The 21281-nt window shown below is 37.7% G+C and overlaps 1 protein-coding gene and 1 long non-coding RNA gene across 4 annotated transcripts in view; one reads left to right on the top strand and one right to left on the bottom strand.

Annotated features, from left to right (window-relative positions):
* Positions 1 to 3616: 3616 nt before the first annotated feature.
* Positions 3617 to 4230, bottom strand: LOC144578081 (uncharacterized). Its single transcript, XR_013523189.1, has 3 exons — positions 4154 to 4230; positions 3851 to 3928; positions 3617 to 3735 (listed from the first exon to the last, which is right to left on the bottom strand). It is a non-coding gene; the product is annotated as an uncharacterized LOC144578081 (long non-coding RNA).
* Positions 4231 to 4512: 282 nt separating this feature from the next.
* EED (embryonic ectoderm development) overlaps positions 4513 to 21281 on the top strand; it is a 37125-nt gene continuing 20356 nt past the window's right edge. For all 3 annotated transcript variants that reach the window (XR_013523178.1, XM_002754725.7, XM_002754724.7), the window contains exons 1-6: positions 4513 to 5070; positions 9946 to 10098; positions 11787 to 11879; positions 15198 to 15263; positions 16326 to 16451; positions 17425 to 17506. Coding sequence is in view for 2 of the 3 variants with exons in the window: in XM_002754725.7 (XP_002754771.1) it covers positions 4957 to 5070; positions 9946 to 10098; positions 11787 to 11879; positions 15198 to 15263; positions 16326 to 16451; positions 17425 to 17506 (634 nt within the window). In the remaining variant the exon portion in view is untranslated. The remainder of the gene's footprint in view (positions 5071 to 9945; positions 10099 to 11786; positions 11880 to 15197; positions 15264 to 16325; positions 16452 to 17424; positions 17507 to 21281) is intronic.

Here is a 21281-nt window from a genome sequence, read left to right as displayed (position 1 = left end):
TTGTTCATCTAAATAAGGGTTCCAGCTGAGGTAATGACTAAAACTAAAATCAAGTTTGTGCTCCGTTCACAAAGACTTGCACGTGGAGTAGGGTTGTATCAATTTGGAAAAGGGGGTATCTTTTTCTAATTTACCAAAGTCATTGTTTGCTTACCAACCTGTACCTACTCTGGGCTGTTTCTGCTATGGCAGTGCCTTTTAAAAAATAGCACAAAGATACCACATAGGCTAGCAACAGCCCTAACCTTGTATTTCCCCTTCATCACGCTTACCATAGTAATTTCACATTTATTTGGTTAATGCTTGTTTCTCCAATATGTCAATAAGCATGATGTCTGGTTTTGCTTATGGTTAAGTTTCCTCAGCACCTGGAACAGTGTTGGACACATAGTAGGTATTCAGCAAATACATATTAAGTCCATTCTTTTTTTTTTTTTTTTTTTTTTGAGAAGGAGTTTCACTTTTGTCACCCAGGCTGGAGTGCAATGGCATGATCTAAGTTCACTGCAACCTCCGCCTCCTTGGTTCAAGCAATTCTCCCACCTCAGCCTCCTGAGTAGTGGGGATTACAGGCGCCAGTCACCATGACAGGCTCATTTTTGTATTTTTAGTAGAGAAGGGGTTTCGCCATGTTAGCCAGGCTGGTCTCAAACTCTTGACCTCAGGTCATCCGCCCTTCTCGGCCTCCCAAAGGGCTCAGATTACAGGCATGAGCCACTGCACCTGGCCCCATTCATTATTTCTTTTCTTTTCTTTTTTGAGACTGAGTCACACTCTGTTGCCCAGGCTGGAGTGCAGTGGCACGATCTTGGCTCACTGCAACCTCCACCTCCCGAATTCAAGTGATTCTCCTGCCTCAGCCACCTAAGTAGCTGGGACTACAGACACCTGCCACCATGCCCAGCTAATTTTTGTATTTTTAGTAGAGATGGGGTCTCACCATATTGGCCAGGCTAGTCTCGAACTCCTGACCTTGTGATCTGCCCACCTCAGCTCCCAAAAGTACTGGGATTACAGCCGTAAGCCACTGCACCCTGCCTCCATTATTTCTTAATGCTGGATGATTATTAGGCTGTTTAAAGGTAGAGACTGTGTCTTATTTTCTTTTTTATTGTCCCCACCTCCCAGCTGCCCATGGAATTACCATGCTGCTTTGCATATAAATGGCATTCAGTAGATTCTTCCTGATTGATTTGAAAATGTTCAAAGCCATATGATGTTCTGTTCATAGAAAACCAGATCTGTAAGCATATGACTCTACATTGCATGAATGATGATGAACAGCTGCTATTTATGAAGCAGAAGAGAGAAAAATGTTCAATGAATGAGAAATAGACTCCAGTTGAAATGGGAAGGATTTAATTTAGCTTTTGAAACTCATTTCCTGATATGAAGCTTACAAGATACTAGGAGACAATGCCAAGGAAGGCTGTGAATTTTCTTTTTCCATATAACTAAATGATCTTGGGAAGTCCCAAGATGGATCAACTACTTATTTGAAGGCTGAGAGGTATTTCTTACTGAATTCTCAACAGTGAAATATGACACAGATATTTTTAAGTAAGTTTTTTATTTTAAAAATACTTTCATAGAATATTTACAAAGAACAAAGATAGCATAGAGAGTTCCTATAGTCCTCTTATCCAGGTTCCCTCATTATTAAAATCTTATTTTACCATGGTACATTGGTCAAAATTAAGTAAAGACTGAAATCCGTACATTACTATAAACTATGCTATAGATTCTTTGTTTTCCCAGTTTTATCTTCTTTCTGTCCCAAGTAAGATAGCTTTTTAAGGTTCTTTGATACTTCATAAACGACTGTGTGGTCTAAAGACCAAGCTCTGTGCATAGAGTTACATAAATCTAGAACTGCTTGGGTCCCTCATCTTGAAGTAAAAGTGCTTTGGCTTTCCAATCAATTGAACAAAATCTCTAGTTCTGCCATTTGAAGAGCTGTGTGTCTTTGGGCATAGTGTTTACTTATCCTAAGTCTTAGTTTCCTCATTTGTAAAATGTGGGTCGTAAGACCTCTCCAACTGTGATGGTTTCTGAGATGTTTCACAGTAGAAGAATGCAGTGTTGAAAAACTTATGATTTTTTCTTTTTTAGAGAAGTAGGTCTCCCTATGCAGCCCAGTCTGGCTTTGATATCCTGGGCTCAAGCAATCTTCCTGCCTTAGCCTCTTGTGTAGCTGGAACTACAGGTGTACATCAACGCACTCAGCAAAACTTATGATTTCTAATAGGTAATTCAACTTTTATAGTTATTAAATTAATACCATAAAAGTAGTACTCTGCATAGAATACCTGTGACATTTTACATATCTTAAATTAGTAACAAAGACTCTCCTCTGAGCCCTTTTCTCCATCTTCCTGCCTAGCTTGCCTGGCTCAGCTGTAGCAAGAATTCTGCGTCAGTTTAGAGAGAAACCCACACTCTTGATATCTGATCACCTTGGCCTTTTTTCAGCACAAATTCTGTTAAGTTGGTTTAGCAAAAATTTCCCCACCCTTGATGTCTCTTCTTAGTAATTTTCCAACCACCAACTCCTCCAACTCCGCTCCTTGACTATAAATTCCCACTCCTTGCTGTAATTTGGACTTGAGCCTGATCTCTCTATTCTGAATGTCTTCACATCTATTAAAATAGTCCTGAATGAAGTGCTCCTTACTATTTTAACAAGTGTCAGAATTATTTTTCTTTAACATAGTAATAATAATGTAGTAATATAAACTAATTTCCATTTATCACCCCTGATCATCAGAAACATTTTAAAAATAATCCCTCCAAGTTTTAATAAGCCTCTTTAAATTATTTTTGCTTTGTTGCAGATAATATGAATGCTGTAAGGCATTTTTCTACCATATGTGTCCTTTATCCAAATGTTCAGCACTTTTCTAATTTTATGACTAGACGTTGACTCCCACTTCCCAGCTCCCACTGATCTCTCACACACAGAGTAATTTTAACTTGAAATGCTTTCGTTGATTAGCCTTTACTTGTAGAACTATAGTTCAGAAACATCTTTCCATTTATCGGAAAAGATGTTCTCAACAAAGGAAAGGATGCTTCTGTCTGCTGATGAAAATGTCACACCAAAGCACGTCTTACTTTCTCAAGCGCTTACTCTACTCCAGTCTCACCTCTTCCTCACCAACTGAGGAGTGCTTAGTAGTGCCTGGGACATTGGAAGAGCTGAACAATTGACTGCAGTCATTGAGACCTCAATGTTAATTTTTTTCAGCTTCTTTATTTCAAAGTCTTCATTGCAAAAAGCTCTTATTCTGACCTGCCTTTGCTTTACTTCCTTTTCTCATTCTCAACCAAGGGTTCTCTCTTAATCTACAGAAGAAAGAGCGACTTGCAATCTGCAGTTAAGGAAACTGATGACCTGGTTATAGTTATCATGCAGAAGTAATTCAAGTATACTAGAATTTTATGGATGGTGCACTCTAGGTAGGTAATGAGGTCTAAAAGAGAAAAGACATACATCAAGTAGGTACCCAAGAAATGGTAGGTCCCTTCCTACCTCCTCATTTTTACAGATGAGGACATTTTTACAGAAGCCCAGAAAGATAAGTAGTCAGAATCATGTTCTAAAAAAAAACAAACGGTGGGGGAGGCTGTATTTTATTATTCATCGTCATTCTCCTTTTCCTGCTGCTGCTCGTTCAGTTACAGTTTAATGGCCCATATAGTAATTCCACAAGGCTCAACAATGTTATCTGGCACCTGGTAGAGAACAGATATGGTAACAGAGGTAACTATTTTGGTGAAGTATAACAGTTGTGTTGCCTTCTAAAATTTCATTGCATCTAATGTGCAAAAACAAAACACTGTCACTTACGTCTCACAGTCTCGTAATAGTTGGAGATGAACACTGATTTACAGGCCTTGGCACAGTTCAGGGCCTATCCTTTAGTAGCTAAAAAGAGCACAGCGGCTGTAACTCATTGGAGTTTAGACTCTTAATTTTTAGGATATTTCTGTTAAAGTCTTAACCACTATAGGTATCAACTGGTAAGGATAATTCATTACAACAAATTATCAACAGAATAAATATCCGACAAGAATTTATGAAGTGTCTAGAGTATAAGTCGGTAGCGCTTTGAAATTCACCCAGGTATTCAGAAACTGGGTAGAAAACTACCTGGTTCAGCAAACGAGAATTCAAACAGAGGAGGGGCTTGGAGGAGGCGGGTCTCCACGAACTCATCGCAAGAGTACGCCACAGCGCCTGCGCATCCCCTGACGGGTACTTTCCATTCTTCAGATGGGGGAAGCCAGTGGGAAGCAGGCTATCGTTTTTGCATTTCTATCTTCAAGGAAGAATTAGATTTTGAACAGTTCCGTAAACAGTCAGGAAACGTTATCCTCCAAGTTCAAGATTAAGGAAACGTGGCATGCTCGGCTAAAGCAAGAGGTGACGTCTTGAATCTTCCCCCATTTCCTGGGAGATTGGTGGTGTAGCCCATTCCACAGACTTTCGCTCCCTAGCAGCGAGTCGGCGATCGAAGGAACGGGCCAATTGCGGCTGAAACGTCTTTGGAAGGAGGAAGGGGGTGAGGGAGCATCCCTTTGAGTTTCGCCTCTTCTGGAGGCGGTGGTGGGGAAGGGAGACATACTTAATACTGCTCTCTTAATCCAACGGGTCATACATCTTGTAGACTGCCCGGAGGGCGGCGGGAAAAGGACAAGACGAGAGTTGGGGAAGGGAAGGAGCCAGGAAGCCGCGCGGGAGGGCGCGCGCGCGCGCGCCCCTTTTTCAGCAGTGTGGCGGGGTCGCACGCACGCCCGCCTCGGCGGCTGGGCGCGATTTGCGACAGTGGGGGGGGCGGTGGAGGTGGCGGCGGCAGCGGCAACTTTGCGGCAAGCTCGGGCCGGGCTTGCTTGACGGCGGTGTGGCGGAGGCCCCGCCCCAGGCGGCAGGAACCTGGAGGGAGGCGGAGGAATATGTCCGAGAGGGAAGTGTCGACTGCGCCGGCGGGAACAGACATGCCTGCGGCCAAGAAGCAGAAGCTGAGCAGTGACGAGAACAGCAATCCAGACCTTTCTGGAGACGAGAATGTGAGTGCAGTTCCTGGCAGTTACGAGACTCAGGAGTGAAAGTTTTAAATTCTTTGAAAACTGTGGGCGCGGGGGCTAGCGGGCTGCTGTGGGGGGAGGGAGAGGTGTCACTCTACTCAGGAAAACGCGGGCGTGCGGGAGAAAATCGAAATTGTCTACTGGGATTTTTAGGTGGGGCCGAGAGCAAGTAGGAACTAGTCGAAGGACAGTGGTTCTAGTGATTGTGTGGGTCTGAGAGGTCTGCCCTGAAATCAGTTTGTATGTGATGGGAGAGTGTTTGGGCCTTTGGGGAGATTTAAGGGGAGAGTGCGGGTCTGAGATTCTGGTAGTTTAAAAGGCATGTTAGAGACTTTTCTAAGAAAGTTGGAAGGACGGGGCAGAGTTAGGGACCCTGCTAAAGGAGCGTAAGAGTTGTCACTCTAAGACCCTTTTGGAATTTTTAGAATGGAAAGCGGAGATCTTCGATTTGCGGAGCTTGGGAGACTTTATTAAAGGGGGTTTTGTGTGCGCCTCCGTCCTGTCCTCGGAGACGGGTTGCACCTGAAGGTCGCCTTTTCTGCAGGAGGAGCCGAATTGAGAGGATCGATTTTTTATTTGGGGCCAGGTAGGGACTACCTTTGAGGAAGTAATAAGAATGGGCGATTTCTTCTTTGAACGTTTTTACTTAAAGGGGGCAGCTTGGAAGATTTTAGGCAACAGTGGTATAAGCGGATGTCTTTTAAGTGTGGGCTCCTGGCTTTGGCAAGTGCGAGGTGTTTTGCTGTCAGATTTTTTTTTTAAGCCCTGAAACGGATATTGTAATCATGGTACCAACATTTAACCCAAGTGAGTTTTAATTGACCCGCCAGTAAGAGCCGAATTGACACAAATAAGTTTTCAGTTTCATGTTTTAGGTTGCTATCCAGTAAGGTCAACGAAATATCTTGACAGTTTATTCAAATATGTTACTCCAAAATGTGATTCTCCTTCTCATGATATGGGACAACTTGTGAATATCTTTTAAAAATCTTTAAAATGTTTTAGAAGAGTGATGTGAGTTCTTAATTTTCTCAGTTTGACTAGTTTTAGGAATAAATGTTAAATCTTCCACACGCAGTTTCTAAATTCTATGTCATAATTTCTAGCTGAAACATATAATGGTGTCCTGATTAAGATTTTCACTGAAAAAACGGGTAAGGATTCTTTTTGCGGAGACAAGATAGATATTCTTGGGATTGTCAGTTAGTGGGATCTTAGACTTGAAATTTCAGGAAATCTTGGGTGTTAAGTGTTACTTTTGTATTTTTTCCCCGTTTGTGTGCCCCCAATCTCACTGTACATTGGGATCGAACATTTTTTACCCTCTTCGTTTTATTATTTGGAGACTGTTCATTTCTGCGTTTTGTTAAATTTCCCTAGGCAGATTAGAGTATTAAGAGAACAGATGCTGGATTCAAGTGATAGGTTAAAATTTCTGCTCTATTAACTTGACCTTAAGCAAGAGACTTACATAATTGCCTTCGTTTGTTAAAAATGGGGATAGTGGAATGTGGTATTTACCTCACAGAGTATTCGTAAGGATTAAATAATATAGCTAAAGTACTAAGAAGTGTGCCTGCCCCATAATAAGTACTGTAGCCATGTTAATTATTTACAATAATGACTATTACTTTTTTATGATTACATAGAATAATGTTTCTGTCCCTTCCGCATACTTAGTAATCTGGCAAAATATAATGAAACTGTCAGACCTGTTCAGAATGAAGAAACTTGCAGAGGACAAAATAAATTAAAGCTTATTTTCTTCTTGAAGACCCTTAATGGAAAATATATTCTTTGGTGCAATTTTAAAGCTATTCAGGACCAAATGATTGGATTACCTTTTGTTTTGGTTCCTCTATTTGGATAGACTTAAGAGAGAAGGAGAGCGTTCGAGATCTTGTGGAGCCTTCTCAAAATAACATTTTTGGATGTATGAAATACAGGATATGAGGTTGCAAACAAATTCAGTTATAAAATTGCACACCATGTTATAAAATATTTCTAAAACAAATTTTGGTTGTAGTACTATATTTACTTTATTATTAGCACATTAAATAACAAGATCTAGCAGCAATTCTGATAGTAGTGATGGGCACAAACAGTTTTTCGAAGTATGATATAAAAATACTTGATTTTCATTGGTGACAGAATCACAATTGCAGTAACCTTAAGCATGTATATTAACTAGATAATAATAGAAGGAAGTGCTAAACTTTAGTTAAAGGTAGCAAAAATTAAGATGCAATTTTTTTCCCGCATTTGAGTTCACAAGCCTTCTAAATTTGGTCCCTGTAAGCCTGACTTAGGGGAGGCAATAAGGTAAGGGAGTAGAGAACATTGTATAAAAATGAGTTCAGAAAAAACAAGGGCAATAGTTTTACTCTTGAGGGAGCCAAATAATGGCAAAAGGCCAAAGCAGATGGGAGAAGAGTATGTTTTTGAGTTAGAGTTAAGGTAACCTGAGCAGTTGCTACTGTTAATGTAATAGGCACATATTTTAAATTTATTGTATGTGTTATCTGCCATTTTATTGAACTTTTTGAGATCATATGACTGCAGAGTTGTTGGCTTCTGGAAGAGTAATAACGAATGCCTTGGTAGTAAGATCAGAGGGCTGAATCTGGAGACTTGTCTTTTTGCTTAAGCAAAAGCAGAGATGCAGGACATCCCTGTGGCAAGATGCAGGGACAAATTACTGACCTCTCTGTTTCCTTCTTGGGCAAATGAATATGGTAATACGATGTCTGTTGCACAGTATTATTCTTTACTTTGAGAAGGGAATAGGATGGAAGTCAGCCTGTCCATATTTTAGACACTCAGCAAATACTTGATTTTAGTTTAAAGATAAAATGGAAGCATGGTGGCTGTATGCGGTTTTCATTTGATTCCATCCTGATATGCCTTTGGAGAAGATGGGTAAATTAAGTGCTCAGAAGTAAAATAAGCATTGTGCCCTATTATTGAGTGCTTTGGGTGGACTCTTTATTGGCAGCTCAGTGTTTAGCCAGAATGTAAAGAAGCTGGTGTAGAAAAATGTGAAGAGTTTTAAAATTTCATTTCTCTAGTGTTAAAAGGTAATTTTACAGAAAAAAATGGTAAGTGGGGGAAAAAAAGTGTTAAAACTTGTATTTTACTCAGAGGGAACCAGGCAAATGTTGTACAGTAACGGTTAACCCGAAAAATTAAAACAGTACAAATTTATTAATATGTGGAGTAAAGGAATGGAGAGATTAACTCTAAATTGAGACAGAATTTTTTTTTCCCCTTGAGTGGAAGGAAAGACATTTTGAACCTCTATTGTAGAGACAAAATTTACATATCTATCAGTTATTCATAATGAAAAAAGAGTTGTGGCTGGGCACAGTGGCTCGAGCCCATAATCCTAGCACTTCAGGAGGCTGAGGCTGGAGGATCCTTTGAGTCCAGGAGTTTGAGACCAAAAAATTAGCTTGGTGTGGTGGCCTGCTCCTGTTGTCCCAGCTACTCTGTAGGCTGAGGTAGGGGGAAGAAGACTGCTTCAGCCTGGGAGGTGGAGGTTGCATTGAACCAAGACAGAGTGGGAGGATAGAGGGAGAGCCTGTCTCAAAAAAAAAGAGTTGTAAAATAGCTGAAAGACATAGTGGAGGGCTATAATCCACTGACTTGGAAGGGTGTGATATAGATAATTTGTAGTTTTCCACTGAGACACAGAATTGTTCTCTACATTTGATTTTAATTATGTGAATACAACTGAAAAGGTGGAGAAAGAGATTAAAATATTACATTTTCTGTTTCTGTAAACTGATGACATTTACATTAAATTACAATTCAAACATTTTTTGAGTATCTACTGCTTGCTACCCACCTATTTCATTTATGATTTTTTTAACCTTCTATATAAAACCAATTTTCGGAAACAGTAATTTAGAAATATCCCCTAAAGCAATGTTTCCTAGACTGTTTAATAGGCATTTCATGGAAAAAAGGCTTCATCTGGAATGCATTTTAGAACTGCTGCCCTAAGGTCATAGATTTAAATAAATCTTTTCTTTCCAAAGGAGACGTTGGAATCTGTAATGAGGAGGTAGTGAAATCCTCTTCTGAGATTAGAGAGCTGAGATTAGAGGGCTACTCATGTGTGAGATAAGGTATGAATCGGGAGCATTTTCAAGGTTTCCTGCTGTCATTTCTTTTTTTTGGAAGGATTTTACTTTAATTATGATATACAGTCTCTGGAGTTCTGATGTGTGAGTGTTATTACTTGAGAACAATGAGACCGTTTTAACTTGTAAATAGCATAGAATATATGTAGGAGTTTATAAAAATTCTAACTGATTTATATTATAAATAGAATTTGAATAACAAGATTTTTATAGTGACATCTAACGTAGAAGCCATTAACACTCCTGCTTCAAACGACTACCCACCCCCATGCTCCAGACTGAGCAGCAGTCAAATAAATTATGAAGACATATACATCAGCCAGATTTAAGAGCTACAGCTTTGGAGTGGAATTCCAGCAGCCCTTACCAGCAAGAGACCAGTTGGACTTTTTCAACACTTCAGTATCTTTTGTAAAGAGCTGAAAGATTAAATGATACAGTGTATTCAAGTGACTGGCACAGACCAGTGCCTTATTAAAGACAGTATTACTCTTCCATTATTCTCAGTATTTCATTTCCATTTTTGTTGAAATAGAAAATATCTACATTCTTACATGTAACTGGATTATGTTTATATGGAAGCAAGAATATGTTTTTTTCTTCTTGTAGAAATTATTTCTCTTAGGTCATTCAACATCTTCCCAGTAGAGTTATTAACTGCTAAAAACAGTAGTGCCGTTTCATGGAATTTTTTCTCATTTACTGCTTACAGGATGACGCTGTCAGTATAGAAAGCGGTACAAACACTGAACGCCCTGATACACCTACAAACACGCCAAATGCACCTGGAAGGAAAAGTTGGGGAAAGGGAAAATGGAAGTCAAAGAAATGCAAATATTCTTTCAAATGTGTAAATAGTCTCAAGGTATGTGAAAAAAGACATCTTTTGGGCTGAATGCTAGGCTTCAGAATTATTTCTCTGTGTACACATTTTGTGCTCAAGATACTCTGTCAAGTTGTAAATATTTTAAAGTTAAAGTGTTTTGAAGGTTTTTTTTTTTTTTTTGTACTTCAGACTGCATATCTATTATAGTCCATCCTACACTTAGTTTTCTGGTTTTTTGTTGTTTTAATTTAAATATGTGACACTGAGTGTTGCAGGGTGTTTTGGTTTATCATTTGTATTCAAATTAAAGATTTTGGGAACTATTACTCTTCATATTTTGGTAAAACTTAAAAAACAAACCAATTCTGGTACCCATTTTTGAAAAGAACTGAATGTAACCCATTAACTTTGAGTCAGTATAAATTGAAACAGATGTTTCACTTTGTATGGTTTTTTAAACTTCTATGCTTTTTTGTATTTATAACTATTTTCAAAGAAAAAGGTATAAAAATTTTAAAACTTTTTAATATTAAATATTTGGGGAAAGGGGGTTTGGGTTATTTAATGTTTCCCCAATAGTATTTTTATTTACTTTATAAAAAGGGTTACTGATGTTTAAGACATTTTCTTTTATATATGTCCACTTCGTTTTTTAAATACGTGGTTATTTTTTTTATACTGAGGAAAAACACGTATTATACATATGTAAGTTAAAACCTTTTCTAAATATCCAAATATATTTTTTAAGTAAAGTCTTGGGAAAGCATAAGAAGCTATGACTGGGACATTTTTTTTGTCAGTGTAGCCAAAATTCAATGTTAAAGGTGTCAAATTTTACTCCTATAAAAGGAGAGAAATTAATCCAAACATATTTTTTTAAAGTGAATTATAGTTTTATGTTCATATTTATTTACATTAACCTACTTCTTTGAGGTACTGTACCTAAAAGATGTTTTTAGCTGCCTTTTATACTTAAGGAAGTATTTCAAAAGCCTAAGACTGTGGCTTTTAAAATGATGAGAAAATGAAAGTTGTTGTACTTTAAAAGTGAAAAAACAGTGCCTTACACTGAACATGAAAGTTAGTGTTAATGCCAGAAGATGGCCTGTAAAATCCTAAAGCTGAAAAATAACTTTGTGAACAAAAGTTAACAATAGTTCTTTGTACATTTCCTTATAGCCTCCTGGTAACTGAAGTTCTAGTCCATTTCTTCCCCTAATCCCCGGTGTTCAAATATTCTTGTTCTGACTAACAGAAAATAGTGATTTGAATGAAGTCTGCTTCATTCAAATTTAAAATTTAGAATTATAAAATGTACTGAATGCCAAAGAAGCTATTAAGGCCATTTGTTAATTTCCTATTTTAGAAAAATAAGTTGTGTCCTTTTTGTCCACCAAATTTATCCAGTTTACTGTGATTTAGAATATGATTGGCTTAAGAAAATAAAAGGCAAATATTGTAAGTGTTTTCATAGGTAAGTGCTTGTTACCTAACTTGTGATTTAAGCTTTTGGTTGTGATAAAGCTTTATCATAAACAGTATTTTAAAATGTGAAAACTAGACTAGTAGACATCTTTTAATTTTAGTGTCAAAAGTCAGCTTATGTATGATGCACAAAATAATGGATTGCATTTTGGACAAAAGTGAGAAGGGGAAAGGTTTGTTTACTGTCATTTTCTCGTTTGTAAGATACATTAATTTTTTCTTATTTCATGATTATTTTATAGGAAGATCATAACCAACCATTGTTTGGAGTTCAGTTTAACTGGCACAGTAAAGAAGGAGATCCATTAGTGTTTGCCACTGTAGGAAGCAACAGAGTGAGTGTTAAGGGGTCTATTTAGTATTTGGCTTGATTTCTAGATCTGGTATTAATATAATACTGAAATAGAATAATTTTAAAGTAAATTTTGTGAAGCTGGTTTAACAACTTTCATGTAAGAGTGAAGCGTTCTAGAAACTATCTAATTAAAACCAGTATGCATGGCTGAAAATACATCTTTATTAAATATATTATCCCTAATTGTTGATGAAACAGATTTTATACTTGTGTTTGTCTTCATAAATATTTGGTTGGAAGAATTGGCTTTCTTTTAAAGTTATTTTGTTGTTATTAAATAGCATAAGAAATGGCTGTGATTTTTAAAAATAAAGGTAATTAATGGCTGTATAAATGAAAGCTTAAGTCCAGTGGATTTAAATAAGTTATTGAGATGTTTTAATTATTAGCAGTAAACATTTGAGACTTTTTTGTTTTTGTTTTTGTTTTGAGACAGGTGGTATTTGGTGGTGGTTTTTGTTGTTTTTGAGAGAGGTCGAATCTTACTCTGTCCTCCAGGACGGAGTGCAGTGGCTGATCAAGGCTTATTGCAGCCTCAAATTCTGTGGCTCAGGTGATCCTTGCACATCAGCCTTCTGAGTAGCTGGTATTATAAGCATGCACTACCATGCCTGGCTTATTTTCTGTAGAGATGGGGTTTCACCATGTTGCCCATGCTGATACTGAACTCCTGGGCTCAAGGAATCCACCTGCCTTGGCCTCCCAAAGAGCTGGGGTTGCAGTCGTGAGCCACTATGTCCAGCCTTTTAAGGAAATTTTATAATGACATGTAAGGCTGTAGGGCTTTTACTATTTGGCAGAGTCAAGTCATTGAAACTCTCAGTATGTGTAAGTTACCACTGAAGTTGATAACGTGAAATAATAGCTTTTTTTCCTCCCTTTTTTTTTGGTGTTTAGACAAATGTAGGTTTTAAGATAATGGAGTCTGCTTATAGTTGTTTAGTTTCTAAATTCTTTGGAAACAGCAATTCAGAGGAAAAATGATGTGGCTTTAAGAAAAGGTTGAGGTTATTTTTTTCTTAGTTGGAAATGTAGCCCATTAATTAAATTTGAATCCACTTTTAGGGCACCACTGTAAACCTAAGACAATATTTAGCTCTGATAGTATTATAATTGGTATAGTTTGTGCTCCAGTATGGTTACTGCAGTGTTTCAAGTTTTCTAATAAAAAGAATTCCTATTTTCATTTAAAGTGACATAAAGGGGTGTCATATAGTTTATTGAATTATTAAAAAGTCTGCTGTTAGGATTTCTTTAAAAGGAAGAAAGAAAAAGAAAACAGTTATCACATAAGATACAACCAACTTAGCAGCCATATAAATAATTTTTTTTGGAACATTAACATAGAGGAGATTATGAATTAATAAATTGTGATGATATACAGGATCTTCAGAGATCTTAAATACTGTTATAAAATATGAATAGGTTTTTGCTAAGGTGACTGACTATAAGATATAAGAAAAACGGGGTTGGACACAGTGGCTCATGCCTGTATCCCAGCACTTTGGAAGGTTGAGGTGGGTGAATCACCTGAGGTCAGGTGTTTCAGACCAGTCTGACCAACATGGATACCCCATCTCTACTAAAAATATAAAAATTAGCCTGGCGTGGTAGTGGATGCCTGTAATCTCTGCTACTCTGGAGGCTGAGGCAGGAGAATCACTTGAACCATGGAGACAGAGGTTGCAGTGAGCCGAGATAGTGCCATTGGATTCCAGCCTGGGCAACAAGAGTGAAACTCCGTCTCAAAAAAAAAAAAGAAAAGAAAAAAATTTATAAAAGTTTAGTATTACAAAATTTTATATGGTTTATGTATAGTTTTAATTTTAGAGTATACAACAAATGAAAAGGGCTATCATACATGAGAAAGTTAATACGTGATTATCTGTACCCATGAGAAAGTAATTCATTAGGCAAATTGTAGACTTTTTAATATTAATGTAACTAATATGTAGATGCTCTAAAACTATCCAAAGACTTGCTTTAATTTTATTTTTTTATGTTTTGAGACAGACTCTTGCTCTGTCGCCCAGGCTAGAGTGCAGTGTTGCAATCTCTGCCTCCTAGGTTCAAGCGATTTCCCTGTCCTAGCCTCCCGAGTACCCAGGACTACAGGCGTGTGCTACCATGCCTGGCTAATTTTTTTTTTTTTTTGAGATGGAGTCTTGCTCTGTCGCCAGGCTGGAGTGCAGTGGCGCTATCTCGGCTCACTGCAACCTCCGCCTCCTGGGTTTGAGTGATTCTTCTGCCTCAGCTTCCCGAGTAGCTGGGACCACAGGTGCGTGCCACCACACCTGGCTAATTTTATAGTTTTAGTAGAGATGGGGTTTCACCATGTTGGCCAGGATGGTCTCGGTCTCTTGACCTCTTGAACCGCCTGCCTCGGCCTCCCAAATTCTGGGATTACAGGCGTGAGCCACTGCGTCTGTCCCCTGGCTAACGTTTTGTGTTTTTAGTAGAGACAGGATTTCACTGTGTTAGCCAGGATGGTCTCGATCTCCTGGTCTCATGATCCGCCTTTTCTGACCTCCTAAAGTGCTGGGATTACAGGCAAGAGCCATTGCGCCCAGCCTTAATTTTTATTTTATTTTATTGAGATAAAGTCTCCATGTGTCACTAGGCTGGAGTGTGGTGGCGCAATCTCAGCTCACTGCAATCTCCACCTCCCGTGTTCAAGCGATTCTTCTGCTTCAGTCTCCTGAGTAGCTGGCATTACAGGCTCACACCACTGCACCCAGCTAATTTTTTGTATTTTAGTAGAGATGCGATTTCGCCATGTTGGCCAGGATGGTCTTGATCTCCTGACCTCGTGATCCGCCTGCCTCGGCCTCCCAAACTTTTATTTTTTAATAGGGATGGGGTTTTGCCATGTTGTCTAGGCTGGTCTCAAACTCCTGGGCTCAAGCAGTTCACCTGTCTCAGCCTCCCAAAGTGCTGGCATTAAGTGACCCACTGTGCCTGGCCTCCAAGGCCTTTTTAACTACAATTGAAAGATGATAAGTCACAATTACTTTGAGGTTTTTAACTTTATTCACTTTGAAGAGTTGGTGCAATTAAATGGATGAATATGTTTAAAAGATTGGAAATCAAAACCATTATTACTACAATATTTAATATACTCTGTATTATATAAAACATTCAGCTTTATGATGGTTTCCTTAAGCTTACAGGAGCTAATTTAAGCCAATAGTTTCTAGATTATATTTACGATGTGATTGTGATTAAAACATGTTTAAAAGTTGGAGAGAGTATGTTTCTGTACTTGAGATGAAATTTACTATATTTTTATTTTCATTAGGTTACCTTGTATGAATGTCATTCACAAGGAGAAATCCGGTTGTTGCAATCTTACGTGGATGCTGATGTATCCTTTCCTGGGTTTTTAATATCTTTGGTTAAAGGAATTTATTTTCAATAAGTACACCAAAACTTTTATAAATTAATCAGTTTGCTAAAGTTTTTGTTCTTTCTTAACCTATTTCTTCACTATCACCCAAGAGAATCCTAGTATCTAGTTTTCCTGACCCTTAGAAATCCATTGTGGTATGTGTCAACTCAGCTAGGCAAAAAAAAAGAAAAAAAATACATTGTGGGATGGATGTGCTGGTTGGATGCAGATGTCTAGAGAGGTAGATAGAAATCTAGTAATAGAAAATGTTAGCAGACTGGTTAAAACCTCCTTTTTCTTCAACCTCACCTAGAATATATCATTTAATTGTGGTTATAATGATGAACTTGGGTTGTGACTGGCAGTCATTCCAAGTATTTGATCAACAAAGCCTAGAAAGAAAAAAAAGTGTAGTTTCAGAAATAAAATATTGCAAAACAGGGTCATAAAGAAACGGAAAAATTTGAAAAGTCTGAGTTAGAGCAGTAAAAGCTAAGTAATAAGATGTTTTTTCCAGATCCCTTTGAAAAACTTAGCGAACAAGACAAGGCAGGGACCTTCAGTCTTCTCTGAAAGATACTGAAATTTGACCTGTGTTGTATTGGGAGTATCTCACAAAGAAAAAGGTGGAAAACTGAATTGTTTTTATTTAGATATGTATAGTATTGGAATAGAGCAGAGGTTAACAAACTGCAGCTTGCAGGCTGGACACCTGTTTTTAGTAAAGTTTTGTTGGAACACAACCATGCCCATTCATTTGTGTATTGTCTGCAATTATTTCGGTAATGCAACTACAGAGTTTAGTAGTTGTACGAACAGTTAAAGAGTAAACAATTGAATGGAGAAACTGTAATTTTGTTTGATAATTTGTTATGGATTTTAGACCTCAAATCCCCATTGTATAAATTTGGTTGTAGAAGGAAAATCGAGAACTTTTATGTCAAAAACATTAGCAGTTCTGTGTAAGTTTCTATTATAACTATTGACATTTTTCTTTTTCATAAACAAATTATATTTCTTAACTGTGGAATTTCATAGGCTGATGAAAACTTCTACACTTGTGCATGGACCTATGATAGCAATACAAGCCATCCTCTACTGGCTGTAGCTGGATCTAGAGGCATAATTAGGATAATTAATCCTATAACAATGCAGTGTATAAAGGTGGGTTTTTCTGGTTAAGTTGTAGTTCTACTTCTTTTGAAGTAAAACTTCAAAAAGTAAAACCTTTAAAAAAACTTTTAATGTTAAATTTAAAACCAATGATATGAATGTAACATTTCTGATTTGATTTGTACTTACTTTAGATGAATCTTTTGAGACCTTTGTCACATTCGAGTAATGTAAATTAAGGAATAAGTGGGAAAATGTTAATATTTATAGTGTTTTCTTTTTAGAATTTCCCTCCTTCACCCTTTTCATGCTTTGCTTTGAGAGGCTCTAAATGAACAATAAGAGTGAATCAGTTTTCCAAGACATCCAAACTCCAGGGGTCTTGTCAAAGGGACCTTGTCACAAACTTAAAGGTGAAGTCTAGCAAGTTGATAAGAAGATAAATTTTTCAAATCAACTTTAATCAGCTATTTTTAACCCTGGGGACACATCATAATCATGTGAGGATCCGAGGGCCTCTGCTAATCCGATTAGAATATCTGTAGGTGGGGTTTTGAGCATCTTTTTTTTCTGCTTTTTTTTTTTTTTTTGAGACAGTCTCTCTCACTCTTTTGCCCAGGTTGGAGTATAGTGGCATGATTACAGCTCACTGCAGCCCATGTCTCCTGGGCTCAAGTAATCCTCCTGCCTCAGCCTCTCAAGTAGCTGGGGCCAATTTTAAATTTTTGTGTGCATATGTGAAGATAGGGTCTTGCTATATTGCCCTGGCTGGTCTTGAACTCCTGGCCTCAAGTGATTGTGCCTTAGCTTTCCAAAGTGCTTGGATTAAAGACACGAGCCACACACTGTGCCTGGGCTTTTTTTTTTTTCTCTTTTCACCAAGTTTTTTGGCTGATTTTAATATGCAGCCAAGGTTCAGAACCACCACTTTAAGTGAAACTATTTTTACATTCTCTAAAGATTTATGAAAAAGCATTTACTGATTTCGAGATATGAAACTTGAAATGTTTTAAATTTATTGTAGCACTATGTTGGCCATGGAAATGCTATCAATGAGCTGAAATTCCACCCAAGAGATCCAAATCTTCTCCTGTCAGTAAGTAAAGGTAAGAGAAGCAAATGTTTCTTTAGTCTGTGCAAGTTGTCAGAATTAGGATGGAGTCACTAATGTCAAGAAAACCCTGACAAACAGGAAAAGCCATGAAAAGAGAGTTCACATGCATGTATGTCTGATAATATAAACTCACAAAAAAACACAAGAACCGCAACCTTGCACAAAGGCCATCACAACCTTACATAGAAAATACTGCCAGTAAGTGACTATTCATCCTCAGATTGGCATTACCCTTGCTACTGATTTTGAGGCGAATCTTACTTCAAAACAATTATGTAATCCTTCTCATTTTTTTCTTTTAAAAACCTTACCTTTCTGAAAACACATGCAATTTACTTTGGCATGTGCATTCTCATTGAAGTGCTTTATTTCCATATAAACATCTTTTCTTTTAGAGAGCCTTTCTGTTACTTAGGTTAACAAGTCCTGTTTTATTTCCAGTCTAGTATCTATTAGTTATTTTTCCTGATTCTCTTTCTCCTCCCACCCTCCACCCTGCAATTAGGCCCCAGTGTGTGGACAGATAGTATTCTAAGGGGATAAAAAGCCAAATTAAAAAATAATTTTATAACAATAAATTTTAGTGTGAAAATCCCAGGCTATGTTAGCATATCCAGATCATTCTGTCCAATTATGTAATAATAAATACTACATAGAAAAATTCATATTGCTTTTTTATTTTTAAAAAAAGCTATTGTTTTATAAGGGATTCCCTATAGAATTTCTTAAAAATGCTAAGTTCTCCAGGATAAGTTACTTGAAGTATTTCCCATGAAGGGAAAGCACTGCATTGTTCCTTATGCCTTCATAGACATTATAAATTTATTGTGGGTTTAGATATTATCTAATTTCTGAGCTGTCTGAAATGAATTAGGAAGATCTGATTTTTCACATTGTTTTTGATTGCCTTTCTCTTTCCATTTCTACTTACAAGATTGTTATTTTCTTAGGCTTGTCAAACCTGTAATCTCCCCTGCAGTCTACTCAGATTAAATGATGTCCATAAATTAAAACTCTTATGTGCAAGTTTGTCTTATGTAAAAGTTTCAGTGTCATTTTTTTATAACTACCAAAGCTTAACTTTGGAAATCACTATCTCTAGGAAGAGCTGATTACTGTTTCTTGTCTCTTAATAACACTAATTTGGTCTCAGATATTTCTGTACAAGTGTATAGGCCATAGTGCCTCACTTGTTCTAAATATCACAATGTTTTTTCTTTCTTTCTTTCTTTTTTTTTGAGACAGAGTCTCGCTTTGTCACCTAGGCTGGAGTGCAATGGCTTGATCTCCGCTAACTGCAGCTTTTGCCTCCTGGGTTCAAGTGATTCTCCTGCCTTAGCCTCCTGAGCATGGTGCCCACCACCATGCCTGGCTAATTTTTTCTGGTTTTAACAGAGATGGGATTTTGCCATGTTGGCCAGAGCTGGTCTCAAACTCCTGATCTCAGGTGATCCAGCTGCCTCAGGCTCCCAAAGTGCTGGGATTATAGGCATGAGCCACCGTGCCTGGCCACGCCTGGCTAACTTTTTAAAAGATGTTTTTGTAGAGGTGAAGTCTTGCTGTGTTATCCAGACCGGTCAACTCCTGGCCTTAAGCAGTCCTCCTGACTTGGCCTCCTAAAATGCTCGGATTATAGGCATGAGCCATGATTCCCAGCTAATAAGGGACTTGTATCAAGAATTTTTACTGCTCAACGATTTAAAAATGGCCAAAAGTTCTGAATGGCATTTCTTCAGAGTATATACACAGATGGCCACTGAGCACATGAAAAGATGTTTAACATATTAATCATTAAGGAAATACAAATCAAAACCAAAATGAGATACCACTTCACATCTACTTAGGGTGGCTATAATAAAAACCTTAGATAATAACAAGTATTGATTGGCACAGGAAGGAATCAGCAGAGTCCTCTTAGACACTGCTGGTGGGAATGTAAAATGTAACTACTTTGAAAAACAATCTGGCAGTTCCTCGGAATGTTGGAGTCACCAATCCTAAGTGTGTTTGCATATATATATGTATGTATATGTATATATATATATATATATATATATATATATATATATCCCCTAGGGGTGTGTGGGTGGGGGTGTACATATGTATTCCAGGAGATACAACATGTCCATACAAAAACTTGTATAAAATTGAAATCAATCAGGAATCATTTTTACAGCACTAATTTTTACATGTATTACTACCTCTTGGTGTTATGTGATGTATTAATATTTATAGACAGAATGAACATTGTTATATTTCAAGCTTACATGACATGTCTTTTTTTTTTTTTTTTTTTTTTGGCGCAGCGAGCAGGGTCCGAAGACATGTCTTTACATACTTTTTTTTTTTTTAAATACCGTTTTAGAGACAGGATCTCACTCTGTCAACCAGGCTATAGTAGAGTGGTGTAATCACAGCTCATTGCAGCCTTGACTTCCTGGCCTCAAGCAATATTCCCACCTCAGCCTTGTGAGTAGCTGGGACTACGTGTGCACATCACCATGCCTGGCTAATTTTTTTTTTTTTTTTTCAAGAGATGGGTTTTACCATGTTGGTCAGGCTGGTCTTGAACTCCTGACCTTGTGATCTGGCCGTCTCGGCCTCCCAAAATGCTGGGATTACAGGCGTGAGCCACTGCGCCCAGCAGCCTGACTAATACTTAAAAAATTTTTGTAGAGATAATGGTTTCGTTACGTTGCCTAACCTGGTCTCAAATTCTTGGCCTCACAGAATGCAGGGATTACAGGTGTGAGCTACTGCACCTGGTCTGCTGTACATTCTTTATTAATGTTTAATATAATGTTGCTCACATTATAGCTGTATAATTTTTGAAGAAGGACTATCATTCTATAAAATTGTGCATGATATATGTAGTTACATTTTGGGCTTACTGTAAAAATCATATAAATCGCAGTCCCCTTTAATTTGTTAATGTGAGTGTGGTGAAGGGAAAAGCTAATATCTTGTTCTGTGGCATAAAATTGCTTATTTCAGATCTGTATTTTCTTATCTTAAAAGTGTATTTCCATCAAATTAGGTTATTTAAAGAAAGTTATTTGAGATAAATATACTCAAAATATTTTTCAGACCACATAAATATTTCTTGACTTACTGTCTTGGTCTCACTCTATCGCCCAGGATGGAGTGCAGTGACACTATACTAGCTCACTGCAACCTTCAGCTGCCTAGTTCAAGCAATTCTCCTGCCTCAGCCTCCTGAGTAGCTGGGACTGCAGGCACACACCACCACGCCCAGCTGTGTCTTGGTCCATTTTAATCAGGCATTAGAGAGTAAGAACAAGAAATTGAACTTGAAGCCTTTTTATAACTAGAATTAATCCATTCATAATTGGCATTCTCTTGACCTAAATGCCTCTCATTAAGTCCCATCTCCCAACACTGCTGCATTGGGGATTATGTTTCCCAGCATGCTTTTTGGGGGCTCATTTAAGCTAGAGCATTCTGCCCCTGGCCCCCCAAATTCAGATTCTCACATATAAAATACATTCATTACATCCAATAACCCCAAAAGTCGTAACTCCTAGTGGCATCAAGTCAGGGATATGGGTGAAACTCAGGCAGGATTCCTCCTGAGGTAAATTCTCCATCTGTGAGTCTGAGAAATCAGGCAACTTATCTAATTCCAAAATATAGCAGTGGGATAAGCGTAGATAGACATTACCTTCCAGAAAGGAGAGATAGGCAAGAATAAGGATAACTGGTCCCAAGTAAGTCCAAAGCCCAACAGAACAAACCAGATTAAATCA

This window comes from Callithrix jacchus, chromosome 10 (genome assembly GCF_049354715.1).
Source record: "Callithrix jacchus isolate 240 chromosome 10, calJac240_pri, whole genome shotgun sequence".
Taxonomy (NCBI): Eukaryota; Metazoa; Chordata; class Mammalia; order Primates; family Cebidae; genus Callithrix; species Callithrix jacchus.
This window is presented reverse-complemented; position numbering and strand designations above follow the sequence as displayed.